The 16,386-nt window shown below is 52.8% G+C and overlaps 4 protein-coding genes across 4 annotated transcripts; 1 reads left to right on the top strand and 3 right to left on the bottom strand.

Annotated features, from left to right (window-relative positions):
• Positions 1-1,445: 1,445 nt before the first annotated feature.
• Positions 1,446-3,807, bottom strand: GLOTRDRAFT_82288 (GWT1-domain-containing protein; the record flags this gene model as incomplete). The annotated part of the gene is made up of 8 exons (XM_007872881.1): positions 1,446-1,592; positions 1,654-1,908; positions 1,990-2,276; positions 2,577-2,681; positions 2,753-2,885; positions 2,953-3,138; positions 3,273-3,662; positions 3,715-3,807. The coding sequence occupies 8 exons, from the start codon at positions 3,805-3,807 to the stop codon at positions 1,446-1,448; spliced, it is 1,596 nt and encodes a 531-aa protein (XP_007871072.1).
• A 4,495-nt stretch (positions 3,808-8,302) lies between these two features.
• GLOTRDRAFT_133910 (uncharacterized protein) lies at positions 8,303-10,946 on the top strand (the record flags this gene model as incomplete). The annotated part of the gene is made up of 4 exons (XM_007872880.1): positions 8,303-8,803; positions 8,863-9,955; positions 10,007-10,176; positions 10,233-10,946. 4 exons carry the CDS (start codon positions 8,303-8,305, stop codon positions 10,944-10,946), a joined length of 2,478 nt encoding a protein of 825 aa, XP_007871071.1.
• A 1,109-nt stretch (positions 10,947-12,055) lies between these two features.
• GLOTRDRAFT_50525 (uncharacterized protein) lies at positions 12,056-13,646 on the bottom strand (the record flags this gene model as incomplete). Its single annotated transcript, XM_007872866.1, is given in 6 exon segments — positions 12,056-12,219; positions 12,281-12,443; positions 12,495-12,676; positions 12,688-12,924; positions 12,982-13,339; positions 13,518-13,646. Coding segments are annotated over 6 exon segments (1,233 nt in total), but the record flags the coding sequence as incomplete, so codon positions are not given.
• A 141-nt stretch (positions 13,647-13,787) lies between these two features.
• GLOTRDRAFT_50485 (kinase-like protein) lies at positions 13,788-15,188 on the bottom strand (the record flags this gene model as incomplete). The annotated part of the gene is made up of 5 exons (XM_007872831.1): positions 13,788-14,322; positions 14,372-14,570; positions 14,623-14,815; positions 14,863-15,000; positions 15,051-15,188. The coding sequence occupies 5 exons, from the start codon at positions 15,186-15,188 to the stop codon at positions 13,788-13,790; spliced, it is 1,203 nt and encodes a 400-aa protein (XP_007871022.1).
• Between the last annotated feature and the right edge of the window lie 1,198 nt (positions 15,189-16,386).

Raw genomic sequence — 16,386 nt, 5'->3', positions numbered from 1 at the left:
GCCGACCTGTTGCCGCTGAGTGGCGCCGCCTGTTGCCGCCGGCGGCCCACTCAATATCGATTGAAAGCCATATATGACATATTGTTCACAGGCTGAAGTGGATTCTGATGCGTGAATCTGGTAAATTATATCACAAGTACCCATATGCTGAGCCATATTTGGAATACTGTGTTGCGTACACTCTCGTTATATACTTAAGTTATAACTCTCGGGTGGTAACCGTCCCCATATATGTTATATGTCATCACATATAACATGGAGAGAAAGGTTGCCTACGGGCAGATATATTCCCCTTAACGGCAGCTAATGTCATATTTGATATTCCTTACTGTCTATTGCTGGACTAAACAATCTCAAAATGAGTATTACATATTGCTTTGGCTGTATATTACTTCTTACGGTTTGACATTCACGACCGGGTTCAGGTCAGCATCATATATTGAGTTGTCCGATGTGAAGTGGCACCCGAGAGCCAGGAAGCAGAATGGTCTTGCATATCAAAATTTCCGGACTGTCAGTCAGAATTAGCTAGCTGCTTTTCCTCTTACACTTCGGGAGTTACTCTCTTTTGAACCTAGCAAAAGATTATATGGTAAGGATGTATGAGGATTGGCTTTTGTAAATAATTCTGGCGGTCACAAGAGATAATTGTTAGTGAGCACTAGAATTATGTACAAATCCCAATCTTCCACATATCCCTACTGTACAATCTTTTGCCAGCCCCAAAAGAGTGCAACTCCTGAAGTGTTAGACTCTCTTGAGACATTTTTGCTAAATTGACCCCATCAACTAGATAAGAGCCTTCCTTGTAGTTCACTGGTAGTAACACATTTTTTATGTGTAACCTGTATCATAGGTAATGTCCAACAATACTCCATGGTTGCAAGTGCACGAGTACCTGTAGTCCACATTACCAGAGGACCCGCGAAAATACCGATCAATGCTGGTGCGAGACTCAAATTTTCCATGTCTGGACTATTTTTTGGCGAACCCACCTTTCTGTCTGGATACACACCGGCATCCGTGCAAAACTAACTACGTTTGGAAGGCTACTTACCTTATACAGCACTCTCTGTGCAGTCGGTGTTGCCGACAATGCCCAGTGTGGCTGCCCCACCGGGCATTGCACCGGCATTGCTGAATTTCGTTAGTGTCCGGACGTCATCCAGCAGCCTTTTCTGTCCAGACTTGCACCTGCTTCTCAACTGCATCTATCGGTATTTTCGGGCGTCCTTTTACCCGCTCTCCAATGTTGCGGGAATAGACTGCCTGCAGACCCTTCTTCCGTCTGCTGTAAGGGGGAGGGGGGCTCCGCCACCTGCATACCAAGTCACTCGATGCGGACTCTAAGCTATATTATGTATATACTGGGCATCCATCAGCCATTAGCCATTTCTTTCCCGTCGCGCGACGAGTTTGGGCTCACCAAAGGTATACTTATCCCACTACAGCTGCCACAATCGCCTCCCCCGCGCGATCCACGCAGCCCCGGAAATGAGTAGAGCATACGCGCCTAGAATGCCCATCGCAGCCGCGTCGCTCGTGTACATCGTCCGCACGGCGAGGTTCACCGCGCCTGTGAGTAGGTTCGCCTGCACCACACCCCGTCAGCCCTGCGCGAACAGACAGAAACCAAGAACAAGCAGCACGCACGAGGAGGAAGAGCACGAGCCCATTCCGATTGACCGCCTCCAACAGCTCCGGGGCTTTCCTCACTGGGTTTGCACTGGGTACCGCAGAGTCGGAGGAAGCGGCAACGGCGGTGTCGGCCTGCACCTTAAGCTTCGACGTCGGCGAGTACACCGATTTGGAGAACGGCGAGGGGAAGAAGATGAGCTCGAGCACGAGGTAGCCGAGCAGGAACGTCGTGTTGTACGCCGCGACCCAGAGGATGTAGGGCAGGTTTACCTGTCATGCAATCAGTTAGTCCGATTACCGGATAGAACGGTATTAGGAGGGCAGCAGCGACAAGGATAGAAGAGCACGCACCAGTCTGCGCGACACCCCTCCCCCTATGCCGAGCGCCATACACGCGCCTACAAGTGCCCACCACACAACCGCATACGACACCAGCTCCGTCGCTGTCCGGTCGTCCTCCCTATGCCTATGGGCGAACGGATTTTCTGTTTCTCTGGCCTTCCCCACCGCTGTGGACACGAGGTTGCTGTCCTTCCGTCGGTGGGCGAGCGCTTGTTGCTGTCGACGGAAGTAGTTGGGCGAGGGCGGGAGGAGGATGGTCCCCGCGGAGAGGCCGAGGAGGTGGATCGCGAGGTAGCCTGTGGGCGTGGAGGGGAGTTAGTCAGGGCAGAGGGAGGGCGGACGGGGAGCAGCGGCAGGAGCAACGGGGTGAGAGGGGAAGCGGGAGAAGAGGGAGAACAAAGGGAGAGGAGCAGAGGGAAGGAGAGAGGACGCAAGGTGAGGCGCGGAGGGGAGGACATAGGGAGGAGAGGGCAGGGAATTGAGATAGGACAGGAGCGGGATCGGAGGACAGAGGAGGGAACAGCGGGGGAGAGCGGAAGGAAGATGGAGGATAGGGGGAGAATGAGGAGAGTCGAGACGAGGAAAGCGAGGCGTACCGACTAGCGACACAATCCCCTCCTTATTTGCAGACACCAGGGTCGTCCGCGGCGCGGTGAGGACGTACCTCTGCAGGCCTCCCAGTGACAGTGCCAACTGATGTGCTGTCCACGAAATGAAACATCAGTTAGTTCACGTGAAAGAGGGAAAGAGAACGGGGGAGATGCAGACTGACCGAGCGCGCAGAGGACCGCGAGGAGCGAGATCGGCATGGACGCGATGAGCGGGTGCAGCGCGACCTGCAGCACCGGCACCAACGCCAGAGTAATAAAAAAATTCCAATGCACGCCGTACTCCGTCACGTGCTCCTGCCGACACGCATCAGCCCAACCAATCCCCGGCGCGCGCACAGGCATAAGAGCGAGTATACGTTACTGGGTAGTCGGTGCCCTTCACCAGAAGCACTCGCACAAGGCCGAGTGAGAGGACGGGTAAGGCCTTGCGGGTAACAGAGAGGATTTTGGGGAAGGTGGGCTGCGAGAGGTACGACGGGTCTTTGAGGAGCGGGGCCGCGGAGACGAGGCCTTGGGAGAAGACGAAGGAGCCAACGCCGAGGTCCATCTGGGAGGTGGCCGTATCATGTGAGTAGGAGAAAGGGAAGGTTGGCGAGGGTGGGCAGAGGGATGGCGGCAGGGGGCGAGAGGTGAGTGAGAGGGGACGGAGGACTAGAAACAGGGGCAAGGGAGAGTACGCACCAGGGACACGCCAAACGTCTCGCACTTTGCGAGCGCGCGCGGGAAGACGGGAAAGTCGACCGCGAGGATGGAGAGCATCGTCATGAGCAGCATGTGCGCGCGGTATATCGTCACCGCCGGGAGCAGCATCCCTGGTCCCCTTGCCTTGTTACTGCCATCCACCCCCGTACTAGAAGGCAAGGGCGTTCCTGACTCCCTCTTAGGTATAAGCAGCAGGAGTCCTGTCGGGATGAGGAGCGCGAGGACGAGCGTCCCGGGTGAGTTGGCGAAAAGGGTGAGGCAAAGGAGGAGCGGAGTGACGAGCAAGAGAAAGTCGAGGGCAAACGCGACGTGGGCGGTGGACGGCGCAGGCAAGCGCGTGCGCAGGGTAGAGTGGATGGCTATAGAGACCTGGGGGGTGTCCACGCGCTAAAATAAGGAAAGGAAAGGGAGACGGACTGACCAGCGCAACGGAGGAAAGCAGGTTGACGTGTCCAATGCTCGAGCCGGTCATTCCAGACACGAACGCCTCCTTTGCGACTTTGTAGTCAGACATGCTTTTGGCGTAAACGATAGATGATACGCGCAGCGGTTGAAAAGAGGTTCAAGGAAACATAAGACTGGAGTGTGTTTGAGTTGTACTGTAAGTACCTTGCAATTAATTATAACGCTTGAACCGCAGGTGGGGACCCCGGTCACCCTTTGCGACAACACTGTCGAAATGCGACTGGAGCTCGAAGGGACATACCTGAGGCAGAAGAAGAATAAAAACAAAAGATGGAAACCTGCGCGGCATGAGAAGTCGGCTTCTGGGAGAAGTGGGGATTTAGCGCGGGGGATTAGGAGGATCGCCAACAGGCATGGGTAGAATACGTACATAGTCTACGGCCAGTGCGTGCAAGTTCTACGAAGCACACAAGCAACAGAACTCTCTCTGTAATGTTAGTGAATGGAAATAAACGAAAAATCCTGACCAGTTGTGATTCATGAATGAGACTTTCATCATCCTCTGAATTACGAGGGCTGCTGCTTGCCTAAATGACTGCAGGATAGCTAGGCTCTTGGATCAGAGTTCATGAAAGACAGTCAGAACGAGGGAATGATGATCAGAGTCTTGAAGGTGGACGGAACAATGAAAGCATGAGAAACAGCCAGTCACCATTAAAACGGGAAGAACACGGACATAGAAATGTTGATTCACCATTATAATGTTCCCGTAGCCCAAACTTCTGTGAGTAGAGTCCAGAGATGGGTATATGCGCCTGGCTGCAGTACGCAGGTGAATATATTCACCACATGCAGGCTCCTCTATATAAATCCGCTCACATACCCACCTGCATAGAGCCTTGCCCAATCCAAGGTCTACAGGCCGTTGGATTCCGCTACAAGCAGAAAGCAATGTAGTGACCTATGAAACATGGAGGTGAAGTTCCACTGAACGTTACCAAAACCAAAATCGGTATAAGAAGCAGATTCATATTTTAGGTGAGCACGCAAGCAGGGGCGCTCACAACCTGGGTAGAGTTTTCTCAACTCAAATCCGTAGCATGTGATATAGGAAAAATCACCTGCCTCCCCTCGTTCATCAGAAGTCGCCAAGGCACGCATACACCCAGTCTGGTGAGCCAAACATCCAGTCATCCGGACCAGATTTTGCACGCAGGACTGACGAAAGCACATATGCATTAGACATTGGTGGTAGGCCTACACACGTGCGGATACAGGCATGAAGTGCAATATGACGGCGTGTCTCAGTGGAAAGTTGCCTGGCGCGACTGAAATACGCGTCTCCTAATAAAGTCACGTGCACAGTGCCAGTACATCACGTGGGCGTCACGCACTCAATAATTTCAGTAAACATTCAATAATATAATATTATTATTAGTGCAACACGCCCCAAACGTGTTCCTGTCCTCCTTCACCATGTCCGCATGCTTTCTTAAGCTTTTCCTTCCTGCAATCGGTTTAAGCTCCAGGTTTATGCTTATTTTGACTGTGGACGGCCGAAAGAAATATGTTGCCCTCTTTTCTTGTCCAGTCGGGCTGTCAACGGGCGTATACCTTGTGACTTTGGCTCGTATTTACTCCTGCATTGGATAACCAGAAGAGAATAATTTCTGACTCACCATCGCTATGTTTCGTGGGCAACAGCTAGAGTCCCTTTGCAACGCTCAGATATCCATGCTACATATAATCTGTGAGTTGCATCATTGCCGAGATGCCACAAAAGCATGGGTTATGTATTCGTGTGGTCTGCACATGCCTCTCATCAATCTCTCCTTTTTTGAAGGTCTGGAATTCACCACATAGAATGCCGAGCAAGTGGCAGTAGCGTCATGCGAGCGGTAGATACAGTTCTCGCGTATTCTCTTTCATATGAGTTGGATATATTATTAGTATCCGGAGACTATGTCTGACTGTAAAGCCTCCAAAGAGGCCTTCGTCTCTGGCGTGACCGGCTCGAATATTTTGTTCACATCCACCTGCTTTCCTCCGCCGCGCTGGTCAGCTCCTCTCACATTCCCCCCGCGTCTAATGCAACATTATTCACGCTTCGATAGCCCTTCATTGTGCCCTTCGTACTAGACTGCCATCGTCGTCGTCATCTGCGATTGACTTTGTCGTGCTGTCCGTCCCTGTTCAGTGTTGAGCTAGCGGTGGTCACGATGCTATTGTCCTTCCGTCGGCGCGCAAGTGCCTGCTGCCGCCGGGGAAAGTACTTCGGCGAGGACATCGCGCAGCGAAAGCGAGGAGACGGTCAAGACATACCGAAGAGCGAGACGATGCCTTCCTTGTTCTCCGAGACGAGGGGTGTCTGCGGCGCGAAGAGGACATAGCTCTGCGAGGGGGTGCATGACAGCATCAGCTGGTGCGCTGCCACAATGCGTATGAGAAAATATGAATATTGGACGGAGCTGATCTCGTACCCAGTGGCTATCTCTTTCCACTCCATTTTCACTCCACTCCCTCGATATTTATGCCGGATCAAACGCACCAGGTAAATCTTTCCCGCGGCCGTTTTCCAAGTCCGTCTACTCACCGATGTAGAGACTGAAGGTGCAGGTCGACACCGCCACCAGCATGGGTATAGATGCAAGCGGGGTGCCGGTGAAGTCCAGACCGGCGTACAAGTGAGGAGGGGGCCGGCGGTGAACAGGAACGGGTTCGTGCTCTTCCTCCTCGTGCGTCCTTTTTCTCCTTGCTCCTTTCATCTCTTTGCGAGGAACATGGCTGATTGGCGGAGAATGGTATAGGCGAACGGCGCGATGAATCTCGCCCTGCGCACGATGTATATGCCCGGCACCGCGGAAATGGCGATACTTCATGTGTATGCGCTCCTGATAAGTGGGGCTGCGTGGATTGTACGACGAAGGCGTGTTTGGCGGTCCTAGGCCCTGCGTGGTGGAGACTGGCTGCGTCCTGTCTGCTGTCCTGTCAGTAACATGTTAATAGTGTGGCCCTCTTGCGTGCGAGGATCTTGAGAATATAGCGCGAGTAGATCGGGCGGATAACAAGTTCATTCTCATGCTGGATCGTGGGACTCGAATTCGGTGGTTTGTATGGCGGACACTGGACCTCCCTGTCTACGCCATTCTATACCTCCGAGCACGCTCGCGAGATGGATTGGCTGGACCAGGGACGGGATCGATCCGCACTAAGAGAAATTCGCGGCCCGTCTAAAATGTCGTCATAAAGAAAACAAAATATGGAATGGAAGGCCGCGTATACATGATCATAGACCGCGTGTGGAACAATCACAATGAAATAGTTGGTACCCGGTTGTGCCACGTAACTAGAAGTCCAGTTAATGACTGCAATTAAACATGCTCTATCATTACGAACCTGATGAGCCTCATGCCAGGTTTTGCTTTGAGGGTATGCGTGACCTACTTATACTTGTTCTGCTCTCGGTTCGAAACATGACCTCTCCGATCCCATGTTTCATCGTATCGTATGCTGCCAATTGCCCCAATTACAATGTATAACGCAGCCAATAGATTCACGTTGGGGTCATCAATTCTGCGATGCGGTCGACGAGCGGCTCGCAGGAGAGTGATCTGGCCGGAGGCTCAGACGGAGAACAACCCTGCAAACAGCATGCCATAAGTTGGCGAGCCCGTTCTGCTCATACTTACAAACTGCCCCGCCAGTGGTCATTGTTTCACCTGATTGCCGCACTGTAATGGGAAGTACACGAGACGTTCACTTGCACGCCAGCCACACTGGTGCTGGCGTAGTGGTGTGACAACTGTCACATTCCCGCTACCGTAGGTAGTGGGTCTTGGACCCCCCGGCCGTTCGCAGGTTTCCTGCGATCGTTTCAAGATCTACGCGATTTATTTGACACTATTTGGCGCTTAACCGTATATGGTGAACGGCAAGAGCGGGACAGGGCTTTGGACCAATCAAAGGTAGGGTCCATAAAGGACCCCGATAGTCATGCCACGTGTCATTTCTCTTCCCCTTTATAGCCAAGGTGGCGGATGATTGTCAAGGGACTCAGAGACAGAACTGACCTTGCTTGGTGCCTTGGACCTTGCGGTCTCAAGGTAAAATCAGAATACTCCGATGTCAGTTGTTTTGCATATGTAATTTGTATTCTCGAAACCTGAGGGAGGGATGCATCTCTCAGGACCCTAGGCCATTGAGTTGAATGCTCAGTCAGAAATAATTGCTGGAACACAGCTGCTTTTGCAAAATAGATATATATGACGCTGCTCAGGATGTAAAGTGTTCAGCTTGCTACCAAATATCACCTATATCTACGGTAGCGGGCTCTGCCGTGCTCGCACGGCCCTACCGCCTTATGACACGTTTGGACGCGAGCACGTGAGAAATATGCATGTCCTTTCCGCCACAACAGGCGTTCAGCTTCTCGCACTGACTGGCCACGGCCTTCATCAACACGCGTATACACAAGCCACAAAGAAGCACAGAAGATAATGGACAATGAACAGCGGAGTTGCAATTCCAGCGACTTTAAAAGTTCGGTGGGTGACTGTGGCCTCTACTAGTATCCTCTTCTGTTTCTGACAATCGCTACCACGCCAATGTCTGAACCTGCACTGACTCCCCCTCCCGATACACCCGATCCCGCTTCTCCGCTTGCACCTTTATTGGACGACGATGCCCTCCCCGCGGCTGCGGCGTCTTCGCCTTCGCGCGATCTCGGTGCCACTTCACCCGCCCCCGAGGATGACAACGACGATGGACGGCCTCGGACTCCCACTGGGAAACAACCCGCTGTCATCAAATTTAATACGCCGGTTTCTCACCCATCCAACCGGCCGCTCGCCTCCGGTCGAAACTTCCACAGTCAAGACGTCGGTCTGGGGACGTTGAAGACAGAGGCCGGGACTGAGGCATCACGATTACATGTTGGCCCAGTGTCTATGAAGGATTTCATGCGCCTTACCTTCCAGCGTCACTTTTCGGAAGTGGTAGAGGACGTCTCGCAGAGAATATCACCTGATGATCAGGCCCGAGTATCAGCCAGGCTAGGCACGATTCCCACTGGAGAGGGAGTTGAACGCAAAATGTATACACCCTTGGTATGTGTTTAAGCTTTAGTGGCCTCCGTTTGAGTACTGAAGGATATCAATCACCTCAGAAGGAAGGAATGAATGACATGTGCTCGTCTCTGTGGAAAAAGAACAGTCCTATTGAGCTCGAGACCGTGGAGAGCACGAAGGATCCGCAGGACCCGGGGACACCTGACTTGATTATAAAGGAGAGTGGCATGGGCCTATGCCCGTGGCCATGCGCATTGGCCTTTGTGGAGGTCGAGCCTCAGGATAAGCAGGATCCTTTCTATTACACCGATGGCTCCGCCGCAAAGGCCGTGTATGATTACCAGCTTAAAGTGTGGGATCAAATCTCGTACTACGCCACGGTCTCGTTCAGGCGCCGACCTCGCTGCTTTCTCTGCGGCATTGGTGTTTTTGGAAATCGCGCTCGTTTCTTTCGCTTCGATCGCTCTTCGATATTGGTATCCGAGGCCTTTGAATACAAGGAGAATCCCGAACCACTCTGGCAATTCTTGGCTGGCTTCGGCGCCCAGGGTTACTATGGTAGTGGCGTGGACCCCACGATAGACTTCGAGGTCCACGGTCACGACGCGCTCCTCCAGGAAAAGATCCAGAAGGCGAGAGAGAAGCGCCTGCTCTCAGAGGAAGCTGAGAAGCTACACAATGACATCCTGCGAGCGCAGAGCAGCACCATCAGAGTTCCGTCCAAGGACGGTGCGAAGCTCGAGCAGTACATCACCGTCGGCCCACCTTTGGTGACCTCGACAGCGCTCCTTGGTCGCGGGACGTGCACCTGGCTCGCCTTCCCTGTCCCCGGGACGGTTGAAAATCCGGAGCGCAGCAACGAAGACCACTTCGTCATCATCAAGGATTCTTGGCGGGACCCTACTCGCAGACTAGAGGGCGATATATACGACATTATCCATGGCAAGGATTACGTTCCCGGCGTGGCGAGGAAGCGCAGCGATGTAGATCTTGTCGAGCCGCCTGACCCGAACAACAAGATGCATCGGACGCTCGCCCACGTACTGAACACCCATATACTGGATAAGAATTCACCTCGCAAGTGCCCTCCTCGCATCCATCATCGCTGCATCCTCAATTCCGTCGGGATCCCTCTCAGTCGATTCTTATGCACTCGCGAGGCGTTGGAAGCGATCTATGACTCGCTCTTAGGTGGGTGACCTCGTATGTTCTACTGTTCCAATATAGCTGACAGGTCAATAGGTCACGAACAGATGAGCAAGAAGGATATACTCCATCGGGATATCAGCGTGAATAATATCATGATTAGCGCTTACCCCGAGGTGGAGAGATGCAAAGGCTTCCTCATTGATGTCGAGTATGCCACTGTTGTCGGGGAGCCCGGAAGCGAGTCGGATCTACGTGAGATCACGGTAAGAGGGTCGTTTATTATATTTTATTCTCAAGACCAACAGGTTTTCCGTTTCAGGGTACCATCCAATTCCTATCGATTGCTCGCCTTCGGAAGACTGCTCAGTTACCCGCTCACGAGACTTGGAACGACCTCGAATCATACTTCTGGACTATTGCATACCTCTACATTCATCACAGGCCACACACCTTGTCGGAGCAGGTTATCAGTGAAATCTTCGCCTTTTGCCATCCAGACCTCAGAGCTACCATGGTCAAAACACACGTGGAGACGATGCAAATTCTGTGCGGACCTGACGAAAACAGTGAAGGTGGCGAGCGGGCCCGAACTCGACGGGAGAACGCGCCGCTGACCTACTTTATTCACGAATTCGCGACACTGGTGGCCAGCCACTATCAGGATTCCTCTTTCGTTAAGAAATACTACCCCAAGAATCCCGGAGACTTTTTCCAGCTGGAAACTCACGAGGAATTAAAGAACGCCTTTTGCAAAGCTCTGGACTCCGATCGCTGGCCTTCGAACGATGGTGCCACCCCCTTCCGCCTTATAGAAGCACCCAAGAAGGCTGCTCGGGCCACCACGGCAGCAAACCTCGCGTCCGGGATCGAATCCAACCGGACATCCGGAAGCGGGAGCAAGCGCAAGCGGGACGACGAGGAGAACTCGTCAACCAAACGCGCCCGTCCTACTGGTGCCAACGGCCAGGATGATACGGAGAAGGAGATCACCATTCGTAGGCTTAAGGACCGTCTTCCGGCCGTCCTCGATTAACGCATCGGAGAGTGAAGGACACTTATAGCGAGATGGTCATGGTCGTTCTTGATGCTTGGGGAGGGATGTAGTCGCGTCTTGGGCGTAGGTCGAAATCCGTGTTCCGCTGATATGTCACGTAACTACGCTATCGAGTATTACATGATTCCTGCTCTAATATGGCATGAAAGTGGTGTCCGTGTGGCCAGCATGCGAGACACGTAAGGAGGCTCGTTGGGAAGTACTTGCGCGACACGGCGCGTATTGCACCCTCACCCCCTCCTAGCGTCGCTCCTTTCTACCGCACGTCCCGCCGCGGCTCCAAAGAGGATGTGTTCCGTGGTGAGTGTGCGTGGTTTGCCTGTGGCAGGCATTCTCCGCGTACCTTATCGTCATGTCTGCACTATGAAGAAGCTAGTGACACGAGTCGAAGCTGACCTTCATAGTAATTACTCCGATACGTGCAGGTATGATCATGCCTACGAAGACCCTAAGGCAAATGCTGTACGCTCAAGCGCATACTTACTTCACTCCAAACGAGGAGACTCCGAATTCACTTCTCAGCCATAGTTCCTGTGGGATCAATCGCTCTCTGATAAGGGGATGATGTAGACCTCTGGCTCTTGTTCTCCTGGCACTGCGACGTACCAGAACTCGCGGATGCCTTTGCAAGCCGGTTGATGGGTAATATTAATATGAATTTCTGCTCGGCCTCCTTCTAGCGGCGAGTCGGTTGCTCTGAGCATTATAATCTGATCCATATACCATTTATGTATTGTCACTGTATACCAGGGCTTCGTATACCCCGTGTGGTGTTATACTAATGCCCCGATGCACCCTTCCTGCGAAAAGGTGAGAAGGCAGATTCTGCAGCGAGTTATCGCGAATCGAAAACTTGCATACCATCGATGATATATAGTACAGTATTACGTGAGTAATTTACAAAGGATTGCGAGTGAGAGCAGAAAACAAGGACGATGAGGTGTGAGTCCGTTCGAATAATTACCAAGAACCCTTTCCAGCCACGAGAGATATCCAAGGTACAAGGAGAAAGATACATACAACATTCTATACCACAACAATAAGAGGAGAATAACGTGAGATCCCATACAGATGATACTTCACAACTGCTAAGAGCTAGAAGGACCCTGATTCGCCGAGGGCTCCCAAGGAGGAGGGATCCGGGTGACGTCGTCCAGGTTCTGATCGGCTCGGGCGTCCTGGAGTCTGTCATGATCGTTCATTCTCATGCGATCCTGGCAGCGGTGCAGGCGAAGCTTAGTCCTCGTGATCCCTAACGCATACAACACGATGTCTCAGCATATTTTAGAATAGAGGAGGTGAATGACCCGTACAAGTCGCCACAGTTGCCCGATCTTCTTCAACGAAGGGATTTCCGCTCTGTAGCAGGTCGTCCTGTAGAGTGTACAACAGCCATATTGACTCTTCATATAGCTGCTTGCATTCGTCCGGAGTAGATGCCTGATCCAGCAGCTCTTTCCTGGCAGCCGTCCGGCTCTGCGTTCCATTAGTGAGCCATATCAATGTAAAAGGCGTTTGCCAACGTACAAGCTGTAAGGCCCTGTCATACACTAGATGGTCGAGCCACATCCGAGGGCCGTCGTACTGCACCGGCAGCCATGTTTTAACCAGCGTAGCACGGTCATTACATCGGACGAAACTATCCTTGAACCATGTCAGAGCTGTGGAAAATGCAAGTGAGCGACATGATCCAACACGGAAGCAACGAACTGTCTCCCACCGTCTAAAAAGCCTTCGCTAACCAGGAACTCCCCGTCCGGATCCCGCATCTTCATATGCTCTTGGTAGTTGCGCAGCTGGTCAATGCCCTTCTGCGAGAACGACATGACCAGCATGTATACGGCAATGCATGTGATGGCGTTATTCTCAGCTTCGAGGTCCGCATTCCTCCGTTTAGCTGCATTCCTCTCAGCTTCGCCCTCGCGCTTCACGAACTTGTTAGGGTCCGGCAAAGGCTCTGCGATTTGTCCCGCATGAGATGCGCGATAGGGTTATAATGATAATGGTAGCTCACTCTGAGGAACTCCCTTCACATATTCGTAGAGCTCGTCTGCCCATCGGGTCAGAACATCCGTCTTCTGTGCGAGATCGTCCAACTGTGATAGGATCTTCTCCTCTAGAGGGTCGCGTACGCCACCATCATCAGGACTTCGTGCCAGAATGATCTCCCGCCGCCGTGGAGAAGAAGTGGACGGCGAATAGTCCTGCGACGTGCGAGACCTCGGTGACCCGTTCCCACCGAACAGCTTCTTCGATGCGATACTCAAGGCCCTACTGAGGGCATTCGTTGCCGCACGCGACGCAGCGCTGGTGGGCGAAGATGACAAGGGAGGACTGTTGAAATTAGGCGGCGGAGGGAATGTGATGTCAGACTTGGGTTGTCCTGCGTTGTCCTCTGGATACGGCACGTTCGCCCCCACATCAATCAGAGGCGAAAGCGGCGCTCGGCGCTCCTGTGCAGGTAGAGGCTTACGTCTCAAGCCGCTGATCTCTGTTACTCCGTTAGCAGCCTGACAGGGATACTGCGATCAGGAATTCCTTACCATCGACAGCCCGGTTGAATTCGACGGCTCTCGTGTCATCTACGAGTACATACTCGCGGCGCAGCAGACCATCTTCTTCAGTCTCTCCGGGGATCTGAGAGCCCTCAGTGGACAACGGTCTCAACGGTTGCGGTCGCCGCTGAGGAGAATTCCGCGAAGCCGATGTGGATGCTCGCTCTACTGTTGGACGCGCCCCATGGTCACCATGCGATGATACTGGACTATCGCTTAAACGGTTTAGTTCAGAAAATGGTCTTCTACGTAGTTCAATAAAGCGTCACCTTTGACCATCATTGGTCTCTTTCCGCTTGAAGTTGAACTTGCTGGGAGGGAAGACGACCTTGGGATCCAACACTTCCACAGGAATCTGACGATCAGCCTCAGCTGTGGACGCAGGTTGAACAGGCTCCTCGCTCGGCCATGGTTCATTCGACTGAGTCCTACTAGTAGGCACAGACGACGAAGACGAGCGTGTCTTTGACGGCCGCGGGAACTTCGACTTCGCGAGCGCCGTACTCCCAAAGAACTCCTCGAAACTACAGCGCTCGATCGGCTCGCGCTTGAGCAGGCGCCGGATAAGCTCCTTCACGTCTGGCGGCACGGGCTTGAGCTCGTCTGACTGCTTGCTCGGGTCCTCGTCGGGGAACTTGATCCCTTTGGATCGCTCGATCTTCTTCAGCAGTTCAATGTGGTTGTTGGCGCGGAAAGGGGGAGTGCCGACGGCCATTTCGTACAGGACTGCGCCCACGGACCATAGGTCTACCCGGGCGTCGTAGTGCTTGTAACTCAAGATCTCTGGGGCCATATATAATCTGTGTGAGAGATCAGTATCTGTGACCTGCCGTCGCATACATATCTCACGGTGAGCCACAAAGCGTCTCTGCCATCATCGCGTTGGGAAGCGAGCGAGCGAAACCAAAGTCGGCGATCTTAAGGATAGGAACGCCGAGCGGATGTCCCCTAGCCAATTCCTCTGGACTAGCGGGGTTTAGCAGCAAGTTCTGTGGTTTGATGTCTCGATGGATGAGGTTCCGCTGTCGGAGAAATTTGAGCGCGCGGGCTGCATTTTGTCACATTATATGCAAGATGCATTTGGGGGGAGAAGGACGTACCGAGTTGCCTCAGGAAGCTACGGACGACAATCTCGTCCAGGCCTCCTGTCCGGGGGTGAGGGTAGTACTGTGGAGGCATACCTGGACCGGGGATGTACTCCAGTCCCTCCACGCGCCCGCGCTTGCGGATGTAGTTCGTCAAATCGCCCCCCGCGCAGTACTCCATAATCAGATAGATGTTATGCTCCGCATTCTACTTGATGTATTAGATATGACAAGCCGCAGGGAAAGAGTACCTACGATGATATCAATAAGCTTCGTGATGTGCCGGTGTGAGAGAGACTTGAGGATGTCTATCTCGCTCTGTAAGTTGTCCAGCAGCTTCCGGTTCAGGCCGCTCCGCTTGATAGTCTTGACAGCAACTTCTCGGTGCGTTTCCTGGCCAAACAGTCATGCTCCGTAGTCCCGCTCTCAGTATCCTCACTCACCGGATGATAGCCCTTGTACACGATCGCAAAGCTTCCCTTCCCCAGGTTACTCACAATTACATATGGCTTCACTTCCTCATCCTCTACTCTGCCTGGCGTTCCGCCGTTACCATTAGCAGCGCTCACAGCCGCTGGCATGCTGCCTTGACGTTCGTTCTTGATAGTAGTCGGTGATATAATTACGATCCGCTCAAACCGCAAGAACAAAGTATTCAAGGCAGATGTCTTCGTAATGCGATGCCTAAGTCGGACATCTAGCCTCGACAAGCCAGGCCTACTGCGTCTGTCGAGCACGATACGAGCGTAGAGTAAGCTGTGACGAGCGGCAGGCGGCAGCGACAGTACAACAGCTGACCAAGATTGGATGCCGATTGTAAGAGGCACACGGTATGCGGGGTCCTGGGGTAGCTCCCCGTATACCCCTTTGTCCTTAGCCTTTGGCAGCGACTATTTACAGAACGTGAACTTGAAGTCCGTCATTAAGCCTTCATCCACATATTATACAACACCACGAATTGAAGAATGAGTCATTTCAACTGGCAACTCAACCATCCCGAGCGGTCAAGCGCGGATCAGGATCATCACTGTGACGGAGGAGACGCGACCAGTCATGCGCGACGCGACGCCACTCGCCACAAGAGCCTGAATGGCGTGTGTGGCCTATAAGCAAATACATCGTACATCTGACCCCCACTATATCTTGCCTTACAATGATCTAACACCCGGGTAGTCCGTCGACTGTCAAGACGATGTCATTAGCAGAAACTTTGGTACCTTTTCTGAACGAGTTACGTGAAAGTAAGCACTCCGCTACCACATTCTACCACTCTCCATGCCTGACCTGAATCATGACAGCCTCAAGGGCAGTCATCTCAAAGTCAGTTGTCCGCCGGTGTGAGCCTCGAATTCGTACAAAGCAATTGACGACAGTTTTAGAATGGAAATGCCAAAACAGATGAATCGAATGAAGGATCTTAGAGTCCGGTCAAACGAGATGAAATTCCTACGGTGCATCGTTCGCGATACCCATTGACAACTCCGGCGCCTCATCCACTGTCAGGCGTGCTGGGTGCTGACACCTGATGCTAAGCGTCAGAAGTTGGACCTACTTACACGGCGTTCCACGCCTGCTGTCGCATGCGTCCACTGACACAAATATTCGCATGCCAACGGGCTCGGACATGTTATGGCTGCGCCTAAGTATCTCTCGTTGCCGCCGGATGACCATACATAGGTGAGTTATGAATGGGGCGGCAACCAAACGTCGTGGCTAGGTCAAACAATTAGCGGTCCTGTCAGTACGGACACTCACCCTCGGCGTTCTCCTCCAGCCACT

Source organism: Gloeophyllum trabeum (assembly GCF_000344685.1).
Source record: "Gloeophyllum trabeum ATCC 11539 unplaced genomic scaffold GLOTRscaffold_00020, whole genome shotgun sequence".
Lineage (NCBI taxonomy): Eukaryota > Fungi > Basidiomycota > Agaricomycetes > Gloeophyllales > Gloeophyllaceae > Gloeophyllum > Gloeophyllum trabeum.
This window is presented reverse-complemented; position numbering and strand designations above follow the sequence as displayed.